At 43.6% G+C, this 17646-nt stretch overlaps 1 protein-coding gene across 1 annotated transcript in view; it reads right to left on the bottom strand.

The window, feature by feature from the left end:
* Nucleotides 1-17646, bottom strand: part of LOC144604598 (cadherin-like protein 26) — a 44515-nt gene that overhangs the window by 14525 nt on the left and 12344 nt on the right. Inside the window, exons 5-13 of the mRNA XM_078419218.1 lie at nt 16536-16696; nt 16261-16389; nt 12653-12838; nt 11431-11699; nt 8908-9050; nt 7226-7459; nt 6265-6486; nt 5543-5658; nt 3996-4106 (exon numbers count right to left, since the gene is read on the bottom strand). Of these exons, the coding sequence (XP_078275344.1) occupies nt 3996-4106; nt 5543-5658; nt 6265-6486; nt 7226-7459; nt 8908-9050; nt 11431-11699; nt 12653-12838; nt 16261-16389; nt 16536-16696 (1571 nt within the window). The remainder of the gene's footprint in view (nt 1-3995; nt 4107-5542; nt 5659-6264; nt 6487-7225; nt 7460-8907; nt 9051-11430; nt 11700-12652; nt 12839-16260; nt 16390-16535; nt 16697-17646) is intronic.

Genomic DNA, 17646 nt, shown 5'->3' with positions numbered 1-17646 from the left:
TATCTGCCTGCGCATGATGGTTTAAACCAAGATAGACATAAAATGCCGGAGTAACTCAGCGGGGCAGGCGGCATCTCTGGAGAGAAGGGATGGGTGACATTTTGGGTTGAGACTGTTCTTCAGACTGAAGAAGGGTGTCAACCCAAAATGCCACCCATTCCTTCTCTCCAGAGATGCTGCCTGTCCCGCTGAGTTACTCCAGCATTTTGTGTCTATCTAAAGGAAACAGGTCATTGTTAGCTGCCAATGATAAATTCTGTCGGAACGGAATCTTGGTGGAGTCATTGGACAGAGATGTAAAACCCAGGGAACTAATTGGAGCAATCACACCCACCATTGATATGTCCTGTCTTCTTTGTTGAATCCTTGTGATCTCATTGTCCATATATTTACATAGTTCCACCAGGTGGATTTTATACCCAAAGTAATGGTAATGTCATATCATTGCTGGAGTGAAGTCCACTCAAAATGTAAATAAATCCGGAATTTCAATCATCAAATCACCGTGGAGTGATGATAGTCAAAAATTCAAACTGGATAACAACTCTTTGTGAGGCCAGTCAAGTATCACCACTGAACCTCTGGGCGGCACGGTATTTTTTTCAGGTTTCTATGAGAACCTATATCAAACTTTGTTATCTCAAATAAATTTGTTTGTATTCCCCTAATGCCAGTCTGAACATGTTATGCACAAGTGAATCATCCCCATTCAAAATAAATCAAGAACTCCAAATGACTGGAGCTTTTCCAAAGAAGGGATTAAAAGTACCATTAGCAAATTTGCAGATGATACTAAGCTGGGGGGTAGTGTGAACTGTGAGGAAGATGCAATAAGGCTGCAGGGTGACTTGGACAGGTTGTGTGAGTGGGCGGATACATGGCAGATGCAGTTTAATGTAGATAAGTGTGAGGTTATTCACTTTGGAAGTAAGAATAGAAAGGCAGATTATTATCTGAATGGTGTCAAGTTAGGAAGAGGGGATGTTCAACGAGATCTGGGTGTCCTAGTGCATCAGTCACTGAAAGGAAGCATGCAGGTACAGCAGGCAGTGAAGAAAGCCAATGGAATGTTGGCCTTCGTAACAAGAGGAGTTGAGTATAGGAGCAAAGAGGTCCTTCTACAGTTGTACCGGGCCCTGGTGAGACCGCACCTGGAGTACTGTGTGCAGTTTTGGTCTCCAAATTTGAGGAAGGATATTCTTGCTATTGAGGGCGTGCAGCGTAGGTTCACTAGGTTGATTCCCGAAATGGCGGGACTGTCGTATGTTGAAAGGCTGGAGCAATTAGGCTTGTATACATTGGAATTTAGAAGGATGAGGGGGGATCTTATTGAAACATATAAGATAATTAGGGGATTGGACACATTAGAGGCAGGAAACATGTTCCCAATGTTGGGGGAGTCCAGAACAAGGGGCCACAGTTTAAGAATAAGGGGTAGGCCATTTAGAATGGAGATGAGGAAGAACTTTTTCAGTCAGAGAGTGGTGAAGGTGTGGAATTCTCTGCCTCAGAAGGCAGTGGAGGCCAGTTCATTGGATGTTTTCAAGAGAGAGCTAGATAGAGCTCTTAAGGATAGCGGAGTGAGGGGGTATGGGGAGAAGGCAGGAACGGGGTACTGATTGAGAGTGATCAGCCATGATCGCATTGAATGGCGGTGCTGGCTCGAAGGGCTGAATGGCCTACTCCTGCACCTATTGTCTATTGTCTATTGTCTAAAAGCTCCTTGAATAAATAGACAATAGACAATAGGTGCAGGAGTAGGCCATTCGGCCCTTCGAGCCAGCACCGCCATTCAATGTGATCATGGCTGATCATTCTCAATCAGTACCCCGTTCCTGCTTTCTCCCCATACCCCCTGACTCCGCTATCCCTAAGAGCTCTATCTAGCTCTCTCTTGAATGTATTCAGAGAATTGGCCTCCACTGCCCTCTAAGGCAGAGAATTCCACAGATTCACAACTCTCTGACTGAAAAAGCTTTTCCTCATCTCTGCTCTAAATGGCCTACCCCTTATTCTTAAACTGTGGCCCCTGGTTCTGGACTCCCCCAACATTGGGAACATGTTTTCTGCCTCTAACTTGTCCAACCCCTTAATAATCTTATACGTTTCGATAAGATCCCCTCTTATCCTTCTAAATTCCAGTGTATACAAGCCTAGTCGCTCCAGTCTTTCAACATATGACAGTCCCGCCATTCCGGGAATTAACCTAGTAAACCTACGCTGCACGCCCTCAATAGCAAGAATATCCTTCCTCAAATTTGGAGACCAAAACTGCACACAGTACTCCAGGTGCGGTCTCACTAGGGGCCTGTACTCCAAGGATTCTCCAAGGATTCGGCAATCATCGAGTCATACAGCGTGGAAACACGCCCTTCGGTCCAACTTGCCCACACTGGCCAAATTGCCCCATCCACACTAGTCCCACCTGTTTGCGTTTGGCCCCCTATCCATATGTCCTATCCTAACTGTTTCTTAAATGTGGAATGCATGCAGAACCTTGCAAACAATAAGTGGCAATTATTCTTCCTATCTACTCCCATGCCTCACCCACAGAATCCTACCTCAAGCCAATGCGTCAAACCACATGAGTAGAAAATGTGTAGGAAAGAACTGCAGATGCTGTTTTAAATCGAAGGTAGACACAAAAGGCTGGAGTAACTCAGCGGGACAGGCAGCATCTCAGGAGAGAAGGAATGGGCAACTTTTCAGAGGAGATGCTGCCTGTCCCGCTGAGTTATCCCAGCATTTTGTGTCTCCCCACATGAGTAGAAATATGCTTTTAGCATTGGCCAAAATGCACTGGACAGAACCCCTACATTTTCATGAGATATCATGCATTTACAAGTCTTCCACAGTCAGCCTTGTGTACCTTCTTTCCATTCTTGCAGGGAGTCTGATCCATGTGTCTGTACCCTGATAGTCTCCATTGGTAGATCTTCCACTTTGTAAATTGTAAATTGTCCCTCGTGTGCAGTGTGTGCTAGTGTGAAGGGTGTGGCTGGTCTGCATGGACTTGTGGGCCGAAGGGCCTGTTTCTGCACTGTATCTCTAATTTAAACTAAAACTGAACTCCTCGGCCCACCGAGTCGGTGCTAACCAGCGAATCACCCAACACAATAACACTATCCTACGCACGCTAAGGACAATTTACAATTCTACCGAAGCCAATTAACCTACAAGTCTGTATGTCTTTGGAGAGTGGGAGGAAACTGGAACACCCGGAGAAAACGCACACAGGTCGCAGGGAGAACGTACAAACTCTGTATAAAAAACACCCGCATTTGGGATCAAACCCGGGTCTCTGGCAAATTGCACCGTTGTGTCACCATGCTGCCCATCTATTTTTTTATTTGTTGTTTATTTCATTCATATTTATTTTCAATTTTTTTTTTAACTACCTCCTCTGACGGCTCATTCCACATACCCAGCACCCGCTGTGTGAACCACCAGTCCTACCTAGGATGTGCAGACCCTGCTACAGATGGGGCAGGTGGAGATTCTCAGGGTGGGTGGATGAGTTAAGTAGAAAGTGGAAGATCTACCAATGTAGAGTTTCAGGGTACAGACACATGGATCAGACTCCCTGCAAGAATGGAAAGAAGGCACACAAGACTGACTGTGTGGAAGGCTTATAAATGCATGATATCTCATGAAAATGGAGGGGTTCTGTCCAGTGCACTTCGGCCAATGCCAAAAGCATATTTATACTCATGCAGTTTGACGTATTGGCTTGAGGTAGGATTCCGTGGGTGAGGCATGGGAGTAGATAGGAAGAATAATTGCCATTTATTGTTTGCAAGGTTCTGCATGCATCCCAACATTTAAGAAACAGTTGGACAGGTACATGGATAGGATAGGTTTTTCACCCATAGTCATGATCAAACCTGTGTCTCTGGCGCTGTAAATCAGCAACTCTACCACTGCGCCACCCATTAGTCTACCATAAGCTCATGCGCGTGGTTCAATTCTTCAAAGTGTGGAAGCCAATTGCTTACTTCCTTTCCATAATTATGTCCTTGTATGTCAGAACGGATTGACAAATTTCTTCCAACACCCAGTCCCACAACATTGGAATCCACTGTTGATGAATGAATATTTGGTGGCTTCTGTAAGGGAAAAAGAAACATGTGGATCAAATAATTTAACACATTGCAAATTTAGTAGATGGTGGAAAAGACTGAGTTACAACCAACTTTATAATAGCAAATGAATATTAACTAATACAGTTTAAACAGCATGTGGCATTAATCTGTACCCAACGTGGACTAATAGGCTCATTTAAACACTGCCTCAAATCTTGCATTCTAATATGATATTCCAGAATTGTTAGATAAATGAATGAACTGGATGTGAATGTAGGAAGCGTGTTTAGTAAATTCACAGACAACGTGACGGAGATGGATGGAGAGCAGATTTACAAGGATGCTGCCTGGAATGAACTGCAGAACAATACTGAAGAGTTGATAAAATGAGCACAATAATCACAATAATAATAGAATTTAATCCTGAAAAATGCCCGTTGATGTGTTTTGGAAGGACTGATAAGGTTAAGATATCCACACTCATGGTAGGACTCAGGAACAGAGGATACTTTGGTTGCTTGAATTAGAATTCACAAAGGCAGCAACACAGGGAGATATGGTGTTAAGAAGCCAAAGTGGATATTTGCCTTTACCCATCAGGCAAGGAATACAAGAGCAGTGAGTTTATGGTAAAACTAAATTAAACATGACATCATTTAGGAAGGAACTGCAGATGCTGGTTTAAATTGAAGATAAACACAAAATGCTGGAGTAACTCAGCGGGTCAGGCAGCATCTCTGGAGAGAAGGAATGGGTGACGTTTCTGGTCGAGACCATTCTTCAGTCTGAAGAAGTATTCAGGATCAAACCTGGGTCTCTGGTGCTGTAAATCAGCAACTCTACCGCTGTGCCACCCATTAGCTTACCATAGCACAAGCACAAGGTTCAATTCTTCAAAGTGTAAAGACCAATTGCTTACTACTTTTCCATAATTATGTCCTTGCATGTCAGAACGGATTGTCAAATTTCTTCCAGCATCCAGTTCCACATTATTGGAAAAGACGGAGACTATTGATGAATGAATACTCGGTGGCTTCTGTAAGGGAAAAAGAAATCATGTAGATCAAATAATTTAACACATTGTAAATTTAGTATATGGTTGAAAAGACTGAGTTACAATCAACTTTATAACTGCAAATGGATATTAACTAATACGGTTTAAACAGCATGTTGCATTAATCTGTACACGACGTGGACTAACATTCAAACACTTCTTCAAATCTTGCATTCTAATATGACATTCAAGATTCTAGCTTGTCCAGCTAGATGCATTCTAGGGAGAGAGAAGGGGGAGGGGGAGGGGGAGGGAAGGGGGGAGAGAGGAGCAGGGGGAGGGTGGGAGGGGGGAGGAGAGAGTGCTGCACTAAAGCAGGAGAGGTTTGGGCCCAACGGGTCCATTTTGTCTAGCGTAATGATAAAATTAGAAAGCACAGAGATTTAAAACCCATTTCAATTATTACCTTGCTGTCTATTGTAATTCCTTCATCATTGTATTTAATCAAGGTCCACAATGGTTCACTGAAATGTTTCACAAAGTTCTTTTTCCACGAACAAAACAGGAGTAGACATAAACCCACTGCAAAATATTAAGATAAATAAATCAGTTAATGTTCATTTGACCACTAATTTCATCCATACAGGTTGAAAGAGAACTATAAGCTATAGAGCCATAGAGACACAGAGTTATACTGCATGGAAACAGGCCCTTCGGCCCAACTTGCCCACATAGGCCAACATGTCCCAGCTACACTAGTCTCATCGCCTTGTGTTTGGTCCATATCCCTCTAAACCTGTCCTAACCATGCACTAGTCTAAATGTTTCTTAAATGTTACGATAGTCCCAGCCGCAACTCTGGCAGTTTGTTCCATATCCTCACAACCCTTTGTGTGAAAATGTTACCCCTCAGGTTCCGATTAAATCTTTCCCTGCCTCACATTAAACCGATGTCCTCTAGTTCTCGATTCGCCTACTCTGTGCAAGAGACTCCGTGCATCTACCCGTCCCATTCAGCACCTGCAGTACATTGTGTCTCTCGTGAATGTTGTTAGCTTAACTGGGGTAGATTTTGTATTTTCGAATCACCAAAAATAGCACAGAACAGTGAAAAATGCTGCCTTTTTTCAACAGAATATTAAAATATTTCACAGGTGATATGAATATTCCGGGTCAGCGTATACTTACAGATCAAGAATAATAAACCAGCAAAGAGAAGTCCAATAGCAACTCCACCCAAGATGGTTGTTGCAGGCTCTGGAAGAGGACATGTATTCCCATCAACGCAATGGCAAACGTGTAAATTCATCGAACTTTCCTGGCTAATTCCCTGCCTATCTCGGAGTATGAAAGGTATGATGTAATCTCCAATGGGAATTTGCCTTACTCTCTCGAGCTGAACGGTGTAATCTGACGGGAAAAAAATGAGAGAGCATAGGTATATGCACAGGCTAAGAACACTGTGCACTGTTATCACGAGCTGGTGGTTGCATAATGTATCAAAGAATACAGAATACTCTGAGAGATATCGACAATTAGCCCAAATGGTATACCCCCCCCCCATTATATTTACGAGGATGTTGTCAGGGCTTGAGAACCTGAGCTATCGGGAACGTTTGATCAGGCTGGGACTTTATTCCTTGGAGAACAGGAGGTTGAGGGGTGATCTTATAGAAGTGCATAAAATCATACACAGTCTAAGAAGTTTGAGAGAGTATATTGCATAAGAACAGCTTTGTGCTTCATTGGATGTCAAGCGAAACAAGTCAACAGCAGAACATAACTTTTTTTACATAAAGGATTGTAGGTATAAGGAATGAGCTGCCCGAGACGAGAGTTGATGTGGTACTATCACAACATTTGAAACACATTTATACAGATACATGGATAGGATAGGTTTAGAGGGATATGGGCCAAAGGTGGGACTAGTGTAGATGGGGCATGTTGGTCGGTGTGGGCATGTTGGGCCAAAGGGCCTGTTTCCACGCTGTATGACTCTACGACTCTATGCTAGAAAACTGAAATAGGAATTTGTCAGTTCAGGCATTGTGCTTGAGTTGTTGAGCGTTTCCTGTTTTTCGTTTGTTCCACCATAGGATTTTCCTCCTTCCTCTACTACATTTAAAGAAAACATGCGATGTATATGTACCTGTGGCTTTGCCTAATTTCCAGTTTTTCTTAATATGTTCTTCATTGTCCAACAGTTCAAAGCTAAAGGGGCCACCGAAGGGCTCCAGATCATTATCACTTGCTGCGACCGTTACAAAGGGCACTTCCCCATCGTCACACATCCTTTCATGTGTGGTCGTAAGAAACGGCATGTTGTCATTAACGTCTGCCAAAATGAGGGACATTGTGCCGGTTGCCGTCATAGGAATCTCGCCTAGAGTGGAAAGGGATGCAGTCAATACCAACATGAAATGGCTTTACTTCCACCAGTTTCCCTGGGGAGTAAATGGTCCGTGACAAGGGAACGCATGGTTTGGGAACAACTCCAATTCCAAGGCCGCAAGAAACTGCAAGAGTTGACAATGCAGCCTAGACGTTCACACAAACCAACTGCCCTGCCATTGTCCTGCTGCGTTTCACTGTTTCTGTTCCTCGTTATCACCTTCCCCACAGCCAACAATGAACCATTGTTGGCTCCACCTTCCCTGCTGGCTTTGATCTGCCTTTTGCATATCTTTTATTAATTTGTTCCATGTACCTTTTCATATCTCTCGGTTCCCTCTCTCCTGACTCTAAGTCTGAAGAAGGGTCTCGACCCGAAACATCACCACCTATTCCTTTTCTCCAGAGATGCTGCCTGACACGCTGAGTTGCTCCAGCTTTTTGTGTCTCCCTTTCACTGACTCCACCAACTACCTCGTCAAGGCCACCATCATAATCAAGGACTAGTTTCACCCCAGACACTCCATCTTCTTCGCTCTTCCATCAGGCAAGAGGTATAGAAGGTAGACATACAATGTTGGAGTAATTCAGCGGGACGGGCAGCATCACTGGAGATGGAGTCTCTGAAGAAGGGCCTTGACCTGAAAAGGTCACCCATTCCTTTTCTCCAGAGGTGCTGCCTGTCCCGCTGAGTTACTCCAGCATTTTGTGTCTTCCTTCGATTTAAATCGGCATCTGCAGTTCTTTCCTACACATATAGAAGTTTGAAAAAGTGCATCTCCAGAATCAGGGACAGTTTCTTCCCAGTTGTTATCAGGCAACTGAACCATCCTATCACTAACTAGAGAGCAGTCCAGACCTACCATCTACTGTACCACATTGGAGACCCTCGGTCTATATTTAATCAGACTTTACTGGACTTTGTCTTGCACTAAACATTATTCCCTTTATCATGTAGATGGCTTGATTGGAATCATGTATAGTCTTTCCGCTGACTGGATAGCGGGCAACAGAAAAGCTTTTCACTGTACCTCAGTGCATGTGACAATAAACTGAACTAAACTAAACAACTCAAATGAATTGAGGGTTAGCCTGGCACCTATCAACATTGTAAGATGTATAATATACATAAACAAGTGCCAATCATTGTCATGGTTACACTTGATTCAAACACACATTTAAACAAGATCGACACAAAATGCTGGAGTAACTCAGCAGGACAGGCAGCATCTCTGGGGAGAAGGAATGGATGATGTTTCAGGTTGAGATCTTGCTTGACCCCAAAACATCACCCATTCCTTCTCTCCAGGGATGCTGCCGGTGCCCCTGAGTTACTCCAGCATTTTGTGTGTATCTTTGGTGCAAACCAGCATCTGTAGTTCCTCCCTTCGCATTTAAACAAGTCAGCAACCACCCAAATAAATGGAAAAGAAAACCTACCCTCTTCAATTGCGTGTACTGTAAATGTGTAAACACTTTTATTCACATAAGGTGATTCTCTATCCAACTCTTTCACTGTTGTGACGACACCAGTGTTTGGATCTACATCCACCCATTCAGCTGGTTCAAAAGCTCGAAAGTACCTTTCAAACAAAAGCACATGCTAGGTTATTCAAGAAATTGATGAACACTGCTCAATGAAAGAGCAAGTTTTGTACATATCACAACCAGAAAAGTCTGCATAATCCATGGGCAGCACAGTGGCGCAGAGGTAAAGCAACTGCCTTACAGCACCAGAGACCTGAGTTCAATCCCGATTACGGGTGCCGTCTGTACGGAGTTTGTACGTTTTCCCCGTGACCTGCGTGGGTTTTCTCTGAGATCCTCGGTTTCCTCCCACACTCCAAAGACGTACAGGTTTTTAGGTTATTTGGCTTGGTTTAAATATAAAATAGTCCCTAGTGTGTGTAGGGTGGTGTTAATGTACGGGGATCGCTGGTTGACGTGGACTCAATGGGCTGAAGGGCCTGTTTCCGCGCTGTATCTCTAAACAAAATCCCCGCGAATGTATGATCTGAGGAGGTTGGAGAGGAATTTATTTTCGAAAAGCCCTGGACTTTTCTTTTTTGTTCATCCACAGGATGTGGGGATAACGGCCAAGGGAAACATTTCTTGCAGTTTATTAAATCCACCTAAAGAAAGTGACATTTTAGGGCTATTCCAAAAGGTCAGTCTGAAACCACATGTTGACCAGGCCAGGTGAAGCTTCCCTTATGGAGTTTTAAAACAATGTGGCAAATTCATGGTCACTACAGGTGACCCTCAGCTTACGATGGGGTTCCGTTCCGAGAAACCCATCGCAAACCAAGAGTATCGTAAGTCGAAATGCATTTAACACACGCGATCGCGTGGCCGGAAGCAAGCGGCGGCTCGCTACGGGTCGCTGCGGTTTGCACTATCGCAAAGTCGAACAGTCGCAAGTGGAATCATCGTAAGCCGGGGAGCACCTGTATTTGTCTCTGGAACAATAGTTCGGTATTCTAGATATTTTATATTGAATATGGATGATAAAATTCTGGATAAGGTGAGAGGAGCAAGGTTTAAAAGAGACTAGACCAAGTGGACCCGTTGGGCCCAAACCTCTCCTGCATTGGTGCAGCACCCTCTCCTACCCCCCTCCCTCCCCACACCCTCCCCCTCCCCTCCCCACTTCCCCTTCCCCCTCTCCATCCCCCTCAACCCCCCTTATGTGCAGCACCCTGTCCTCCCCTCACTCCTCAACCTCCCCTCCCCTTTCCCTTCTCCCCCACTCCCCCCTTCCCCCCTCCTCCCCTCCCCTCCTTTTCAATGTTAAAATGTGAATAACTTTAAAAATATAAGACTGATTTCAATAAAACTACTTGCATTATCACTAAAGTGACAATGGTGAGTAAGGTGGGCCTACAATTGTCATGCTCCCATGTACCGTTTTGGCTGAAGTTCAGTCACAAACAAGATAACAAACGAGAGTTTTAGTATATAGATGTGTGGGCAATTTTGTTTTACACAGAGGTGGTGAGTGCCTGGAACATGATGTTACCCTGGCTATATTATCATATCATATCATATATATACAGCCGGAAACAGGCCTTTTCGGCCCACCAAGTCCGTGCCGCCCAGCGATCCCCGTACATTAACACTATCCTACACCCACTAGGGACAATTTTTTTAAATTTTATTTTTTACATTTACCCAGCCAATTAACCTACATACCTGTACGTCTTTGGAGTGTGGGAGGAAACCGAAGATCTCGGAGAAAACCCACGCAGGTCACGGGGAGAACGTACAAACTCCTTACAGTGCAGCACCCGTAGTCAGGATCGAACCTGAGTCTCCGGCGCTGCATTCGCTGTAAAGCAGCAACTCTACCGCTGCGCTACCGTGCCGCCCATTGTAATGGACTGCTTAATAATTTGCGTATGAGGAGGGACTGGTGGTTCATTGGCCTCTCTAATTTGCCCATGGTACGTAGGGAGCGGATGAGAAAGTTGAACAACATAGAACTAGTGCGAACGGGTGATTAATTGTTGACATGGACTCAGTGGGCCTCTTTCAACTAATATTCATATTAAATACAGACTTACTGTAAATTCACATGTTCTGTGGGAGCAAAACTAGAGGGACACGGCAGCAATTCACTATGTGGAATTCATTGCCACAGAAGGCTGTGGAGGCCAAGTCAATGGATACTTGTAAGGCAGAGATAGATAGATTCTTGATTAGTACAGGTGTCAGGGGTTATGGGGAGCAGGCAGGAGAATGGGGTTAGGAGGGGAGATAGATCAGCCATGATTGATTGGTGGAGTGGACTTGATGGGCTGAATGGCCTAATTCTGCTCCTATCACTTATGAACATGCCGCGAATGCTTAGTTAAACCTGCACACACCATGATCAAAGAAGTGAAGCAATAATCTTGAATTACAGAAGTAACAGCATATTTCAAAATTATACCCATTTATAATTCATAGTTGTCTTTATCTTACTTGATGGAATGCTTATAAAATGTATCCGTATCGGAAGCATTGAAACTTCCCAGAACTTTTCCAGGCTTCTGGCCTTCGAGCTCATAAACGAACAGCACCGGAGGATGAAATACTGGAGGGTCATTCGCGTCCCTCACGGTAATAACTGCTGTTAAATATTGAGGTTCTGTACTAATGGTGTCTTTCATTTCAGGACACACAAATAGTGGCTCTTCATTCTCCACGCTTATCTTAATGTTCCTTTCAGGACCAACCTCATAATCCAATTTCTGCAAGAGCAAAAACATTTCATTAGTTTGTGTAGGAAGGAATTGCAGGTGCTGGTTCAAACCGAAGATAGACACAAAATGCTGGAGTAACTCAGCGGGACAGGCAGCATCTCTGGAGAGAAGGAATGGGTGACGTTTCAGGTCTGAAGAAGGGTCTCGACCCGAAACATCACCCATTCCTTCTCTCCAGAGAAGCTGCCCTGTCCCGTTGAGTTACTCCAGCATTTTGTGTCTATCATCAGTTGTATTATAGTTTAACTATCATAAGAAGTTTTTTTCTTATTCTAATACAGCAGTTAATGATGTGCTATTTCCTTTCTATCTGTAAATAAATTGCTTCAAGTGTGAAGGGAGCGGCTGAGAAAAAGGGGATGGCATAGAACTAATGTGAATGGGACATCGATTGTCGTCGTGGACTCGGTAGGCCGAAGAGCCTGTTTCTATACTATAGCGCTAAACTAAACTAAACTAAAGCACCTGATCACTAAATCTAAAAGGGAGTAACATAGACTTGGAATGGAATGGAATACTTTAGTGTCACCTGTGAAATTCTTTGCTTACATACAGTACCTAAGGTATGCAAATAGTCACCACATAAACGGCGCGGACAAAGTTACAAAGTTATTATTATTATCAAAGGCTCCTCCTTTGATCCCACCCCCCTCCCCGGTCTCACGGCGGTTCCCCCTCCATTGTTCTTCCCCCTTCCCCTCTCACTGTGGTTCAATTAACTTTGGTTCAATTATCATAACAATAGCATCCAAATAATATTCAAAAACAAAGGAAGATGGTGAATTATGGATTTCAACTGCAACATAGAAAATGAAATATATAAATACTTATGCTGGGAAAGGTACAAATGAAGATAAGAAGCTTCTCCAGACCCTCTTTATCTTAAAGCAGAATTATAGCAAAAAGATTTTGTGCAATCTTTCCGAGTTAAAATATTATACCTTTATCAGCATCAGTAGTCCTTCATTTGTTTCCGGGTCTGTTTCCATCTTGTAGTTTTCAGGTTCATCCGCTGCAGTGACCTGATACTTTGCTCTCCAGGCTGGGGTGTTGGGAGTGTCCAGGTCAGTAACGCCCACTCGTAATATAACAACATTTTCATCAGACTCATCGATAGTTATTTTAGCCTAAGAGAAGGAGCATCAGTGAGACACAGAAAAAAAGATGCTAAAAAGTAGAATAAACATTTAGTTTCGACGCCAATCATTTGTATTCATAGACATTTTAGATTTTAAAGTCAAAATAAATGTTTCGAATGTTATGGACTCTTCTGGTGCACAAATTCTTAGACTCACATCCTTTACTCTTTGATCAAAGGACTAGAACTTTTTTTTTTAAGGTTTCATTTTAAGCCTACATGAGTAGTTCATCTGAATTTTCTATGTTGCTATATGCTCATTAAAAATTGAAAACTGTTGCTCTTTCCTTTGCAAACATACCAATGTGAGTTCAGGATAATACTTAACCTAAGGTGTGGTGTGTATGTCCTGGGACAATATGCCAGGTAGTTCTCCACCTCACCTCCCTGATGCTTCTCAATGTCAGAATCGTGGACTTCAAACGTTTGGGCAGAAAAATGGAGAGAAAGGCTTTAGAGGTCCGTGGGCCAAACGGGGACTAGCCCAGAATACCAATATGGTTAGCCTGGACAAGTTGACTTGAAGGCCTGTTTCCATGCTGTATGCCTCTAATATATATCTAATATAAGCTGTACTGTATATGATAGATATGCTGTATATAATACACGCTTATATACATCTATATACTAAAACTCTCGTTTGTTTGGTTGGTTGTTCCTGAACCACAGCCAAACGATACATGATAGTTTTAGGCCCACCTTACTCACCGTCATCCTTTTGGTGCTAATGGAAGAGGTTTCATTGAAATTGGTGTTATATTTTTTAAGTTATTCACATTTTAAAGTTTAAATCTATCTCCTAGGGTGGGAGGGGAGGGAGAGGAGGGGGGGGGGTGGGGTGGAGGGGTGGGAGGGGGAGGGGGGAGGGGGAGGGGGGAGGGGAGGAGTGAGGGGGGCAGGGTGGGAAGGGGGAGGGGGAGAGGGGAGGGGGAAGTGGGAGTGGGGGGGGGGAGAGGGGAGGGGGAAGGGGGAGTGGGGGGGGAGGAGTGAGGGGGGCAGGGTGGGAAGGGGAGGGGGAGGGGGAGAGGGGAGGGGGAAGGGGGAGTGGGGGGGGAGAGGGGAGGGGGAGGGGGGGGCAGAGGGTATTGCACCAATGCAGGAGAGGTTTGGGCCCAATGGGTCGACTTGGTCTAGTATCTAATAAAACATATATTAGATATATTATACAAAATATCTAATATATGCTGTTTCATCTGAAGGTTCTCGACTCAAAACGTCACTTATCCATGTGCTCCAAAGATGCTGCCTGACCAGCTGAGTTAATCCAGCATTTTATGTCCTTTTGTGTATTAATCAGCATCTGAAATTCTTTGTTTCTAACATTTCTAATGATATTTAAGCCTCAATGATTAAAACATATTATGTGTTAATTTTGATACATTAAAGGACAGTTATACTCTACATCTTGCATTGTCATAAGCAGTGTCAGTTTTGCAGCGATACCAAGTGCAATAGATAAGCTAAATGGTAGAAGGTTAGCCAATTTGCAGTAACAGCTTTGTGTACGGAAATCTTTGAGGGTGACATGATAACATAAGGCAGTTAGATCAACAGCAAGGAATTTATTCTAAACCTTGGATTATAAAAGGAAATGGAATTGTCTAAAATCATCAAGAGTTTTCACAGATTGATTGATTGAAAACAGGTTGAAAAATAATTTTCAAAACGGACTTGGATAAAACTTATCCGAAGGAAGGAACTGCAGATGCTGGTTTAAACTGAAGATATCATAGATAAAACTATGTGGATGAAAACAAGTAAAGCAGAAAAGTGGATTTAATTGATTTTCTTTCAAAGCCAAATGATCTCCTTTCCTCGAAGATTCCATGATGTGTTAACGTTCCAGCTTGATGGCCCATTTTGTTCCTGTTAGTGTGTTTGTATCTTAAAGCAACACACAAGTTGTGTTCATAGAAACATAAAAGCATAGAAAATAGGTGCAGGAGGAGGCCATTCGGCCCTTTGAGCCAGCACCGCCATTCATTGTGATCATGGCTGATCATCCACAATCAATAGCCCGTGCCTGCCTTCCCCCCATATCCCTTAATTCCACTAGCTCCTAGAACTCTATTTAACTCTCTCTTAAATCCATCCAGTGATTTGGCCTCCACTGCCCTCTGTGGCAGAGAATTTCACAAATTGACACTACTCTGGGTGAAAAAGTTCCTTCTCATCTCAGTTTTAAATGGACTCCCCTTTATTCTAAGACTGTGGCCCCTGGTTCTGGACTCACCCAACATTGGGAACATCTTTCCTGCATCTAGCTTGTCCAGTCCTTTTATAATTTTATATGTTTCTATAAGGTCCCCTCTCATCCTTCTAAACAGTTCAGTAAATATTGCCATACCTAACCACAATCCCTGATTAGCATAGTATATGGAAATAGTCCACTGAGACCTCATGCAAGAGGCGCCATACACAAAATCACATGTATCTCTGAGAAACAGAAATGTATTGAACTTATTTCATCAGTGACCGAACTGTTGGAATACTGAGCATAACAATGTCAAATCTGAAGAAATAATTCACATTATGTCCTCTTGTCTTTCAGGACTTCAAATGTACAGCAAGCATCTCCAGATATCTAACAAGCTGACACTTCAAAGGGGGTTTCATTTCTTCTAAGAGTGCACTTGCCAGGACCTGTTGACCCTCCCAAGCACATGTTGAGTGAGATGATTTTTCATCTCTGATCCAAAACTCACTTTTATATCTGCTGAGGCCACACGGGAACCCCCACATAGAAATGGTGGAAAGTACAAGTGCGACATTCTCTTGCACTGTATCAAGGGCCGTGGTCTCACCTGTTTATTCACTGCTTTGGGTTCCCATTCACGTCTCTCACAGACTGTGAATCGATTTTTATTACTGCCTTCGAAGGTATTTATTCACAAAATGCTGGAGTAACTCAGCAGGTCAGGCAGCATCTCGGGAGAGAAGGAATGGGTGACGTTTCGGGTCGAGACCCTTCTTCAGGCCGAGGACTGAAGGGTCTGAAGAAGGGTCTCGACCCGAAACGTCACCCATTCCTTCTCTCCCGAGATGCTGCCTGACCTGCTGAGTTACTCCAGCATTTTGTGAATAAATACCTTCGAAGGCAGTAATAAAAATCGGGTGCTCCGGTTTCCTCCCACACTCCAAAGGCGTGCGGGTTTGTAGGTTAATTGGTTTCTATAAATTGTCCTTCGTGTGTGTGTAGGACAGAACTAGTTCACGGGTGATTGGTGGTTGGCATGGATTCGGTGGGCCGAAGGGCCTGCTTCCAAGCTGTGTCCCTAAACTAAACTAACTAAACTAAACCATACTAAACTGATGCCACGTTGATAAAAAAGCGGTAAGTGCAACTAATTACCAATTCTCCAAATGCTTTGGACTTAATATTCCTCTTGAAATGTCCATAAAAATACTTACACTTTTCTGAGTGAAAATAGGAGGATTGTTATTGGAATCGATCATTTTAATCCTCACTTCTGTAGAAGAGGACAACACATTTTGTCCGTGGTCTCTTGCTTCGATGACCAAAGTGTAAGACTTGGCGGTCTAAAACACAAATAAGAATCAGGCATACATGTACGCAATCTCTTAAAATAAAAACACGGGGCAATAATTAACGGCAAGTGGCTGGATTGTCACAGTGGTGCCTCATCGAAGCAAGGATGCACAGCATTCTGTTCCCAGATACACACCTCATAGTTTAAGCATTTTTGAAGAAGAATGGATCCATTATTTGGATTAATCTTAAACAGATTTGAAGGCGTTGTAGGGTTTTGAGAAACCATCGAGTATGAGACTATTGCATTGTCTCTATCATCAGGATCATGTGCGTTAATTCGGATGACTTCTGCCCCTAAAATATATAGAACATGAATTAGTTTAGTTTATAGAGTCATAGAGTGATACAGTGTGGAAACAGGCCCTTCGGCCCAACTCTCCCAGACCAGCCAACAATGTCCCAGCTACACGAGTCCCATTTGCCTGCGCTTGGTCCATATCCCTCCAAACCTGTCGTATCCATGTTCCTGTCTCACTGTTTCTTAAACGATAGGATAGTCCCAGCCTCAACTACCTCCTCTGGCGGCTTGTTCCATACACCCACCACCCTTTGTGTGATAAAGTTACCCCTCGGATTCCTATTAAATCTTTTCCCCTTCAGCTTGAACCTATGTCCTCTGGTCCTCGATTCCCCTACTCTGGGCAAAAGACTCTGTGCATCTACCCGATCTAGTCCTCTCATGTTTTTGTATACCTCTATAAGATCTCTCCTCATCCTCCTGCGCTCCATGGAATAGAGACCCAGCCTGCTCAACCACTCCCTGTAGCTCACACCCTCTAGTCCTGGCAACACCCTTGTAAATCTTTTCTGAACCATTTCAAGCTTGACAATATCTTTCTTATAACATGGTGCCCAGAACTGAACACAATATTCTAAATGCGGTCTCACCAACGTCTTATAAAAATGCACCATGACCTCCCAACCTCTATACTCAAAACTCTGACTGATGAAGGCCAAAGGGCCAAAAGCCTTTCTGACCACCTTATCTACCTGCGACGCGACCTTCAAGGAACCATGCACCTGTTCTCCTATATCCCTCTGCTCTACAACACTACCCAGAGGCCTACCTGTGATGTATACATGCAACAATATGGCAAAGCTGCTATGTGATGTATACATGCAACAATATGGTAAAGCTGTGTAGGTCCTGCCCGACGTCCCAAAATGCAATACCTCACACTTCTCTGTATTAAATTCCATCAACCATTCCTCCGCCCACCTGGCCAATCGAGATCCTGCTGCTA

The sequence above is a fragment of the Rhinoraja longicauda genome, chromosome 22 (assembly GCF_053455715.1).
Source record: "Rhinoraja longicauda isolate Sanriku21f chromosome 22, sRhiLon1.1, whole genome shotgun sequence".
NCBI lineage: Eukaryota > Metazoa > Chordata > Chondrichthyes > Rajiformes > Arhynchobatidae > Rhinoraja > Rhinoraja longicauda.
Note: the sequence above shows the minus strand (reverse complement) of the source record. Positions and strands in the feature narration are given on the sequence as shown.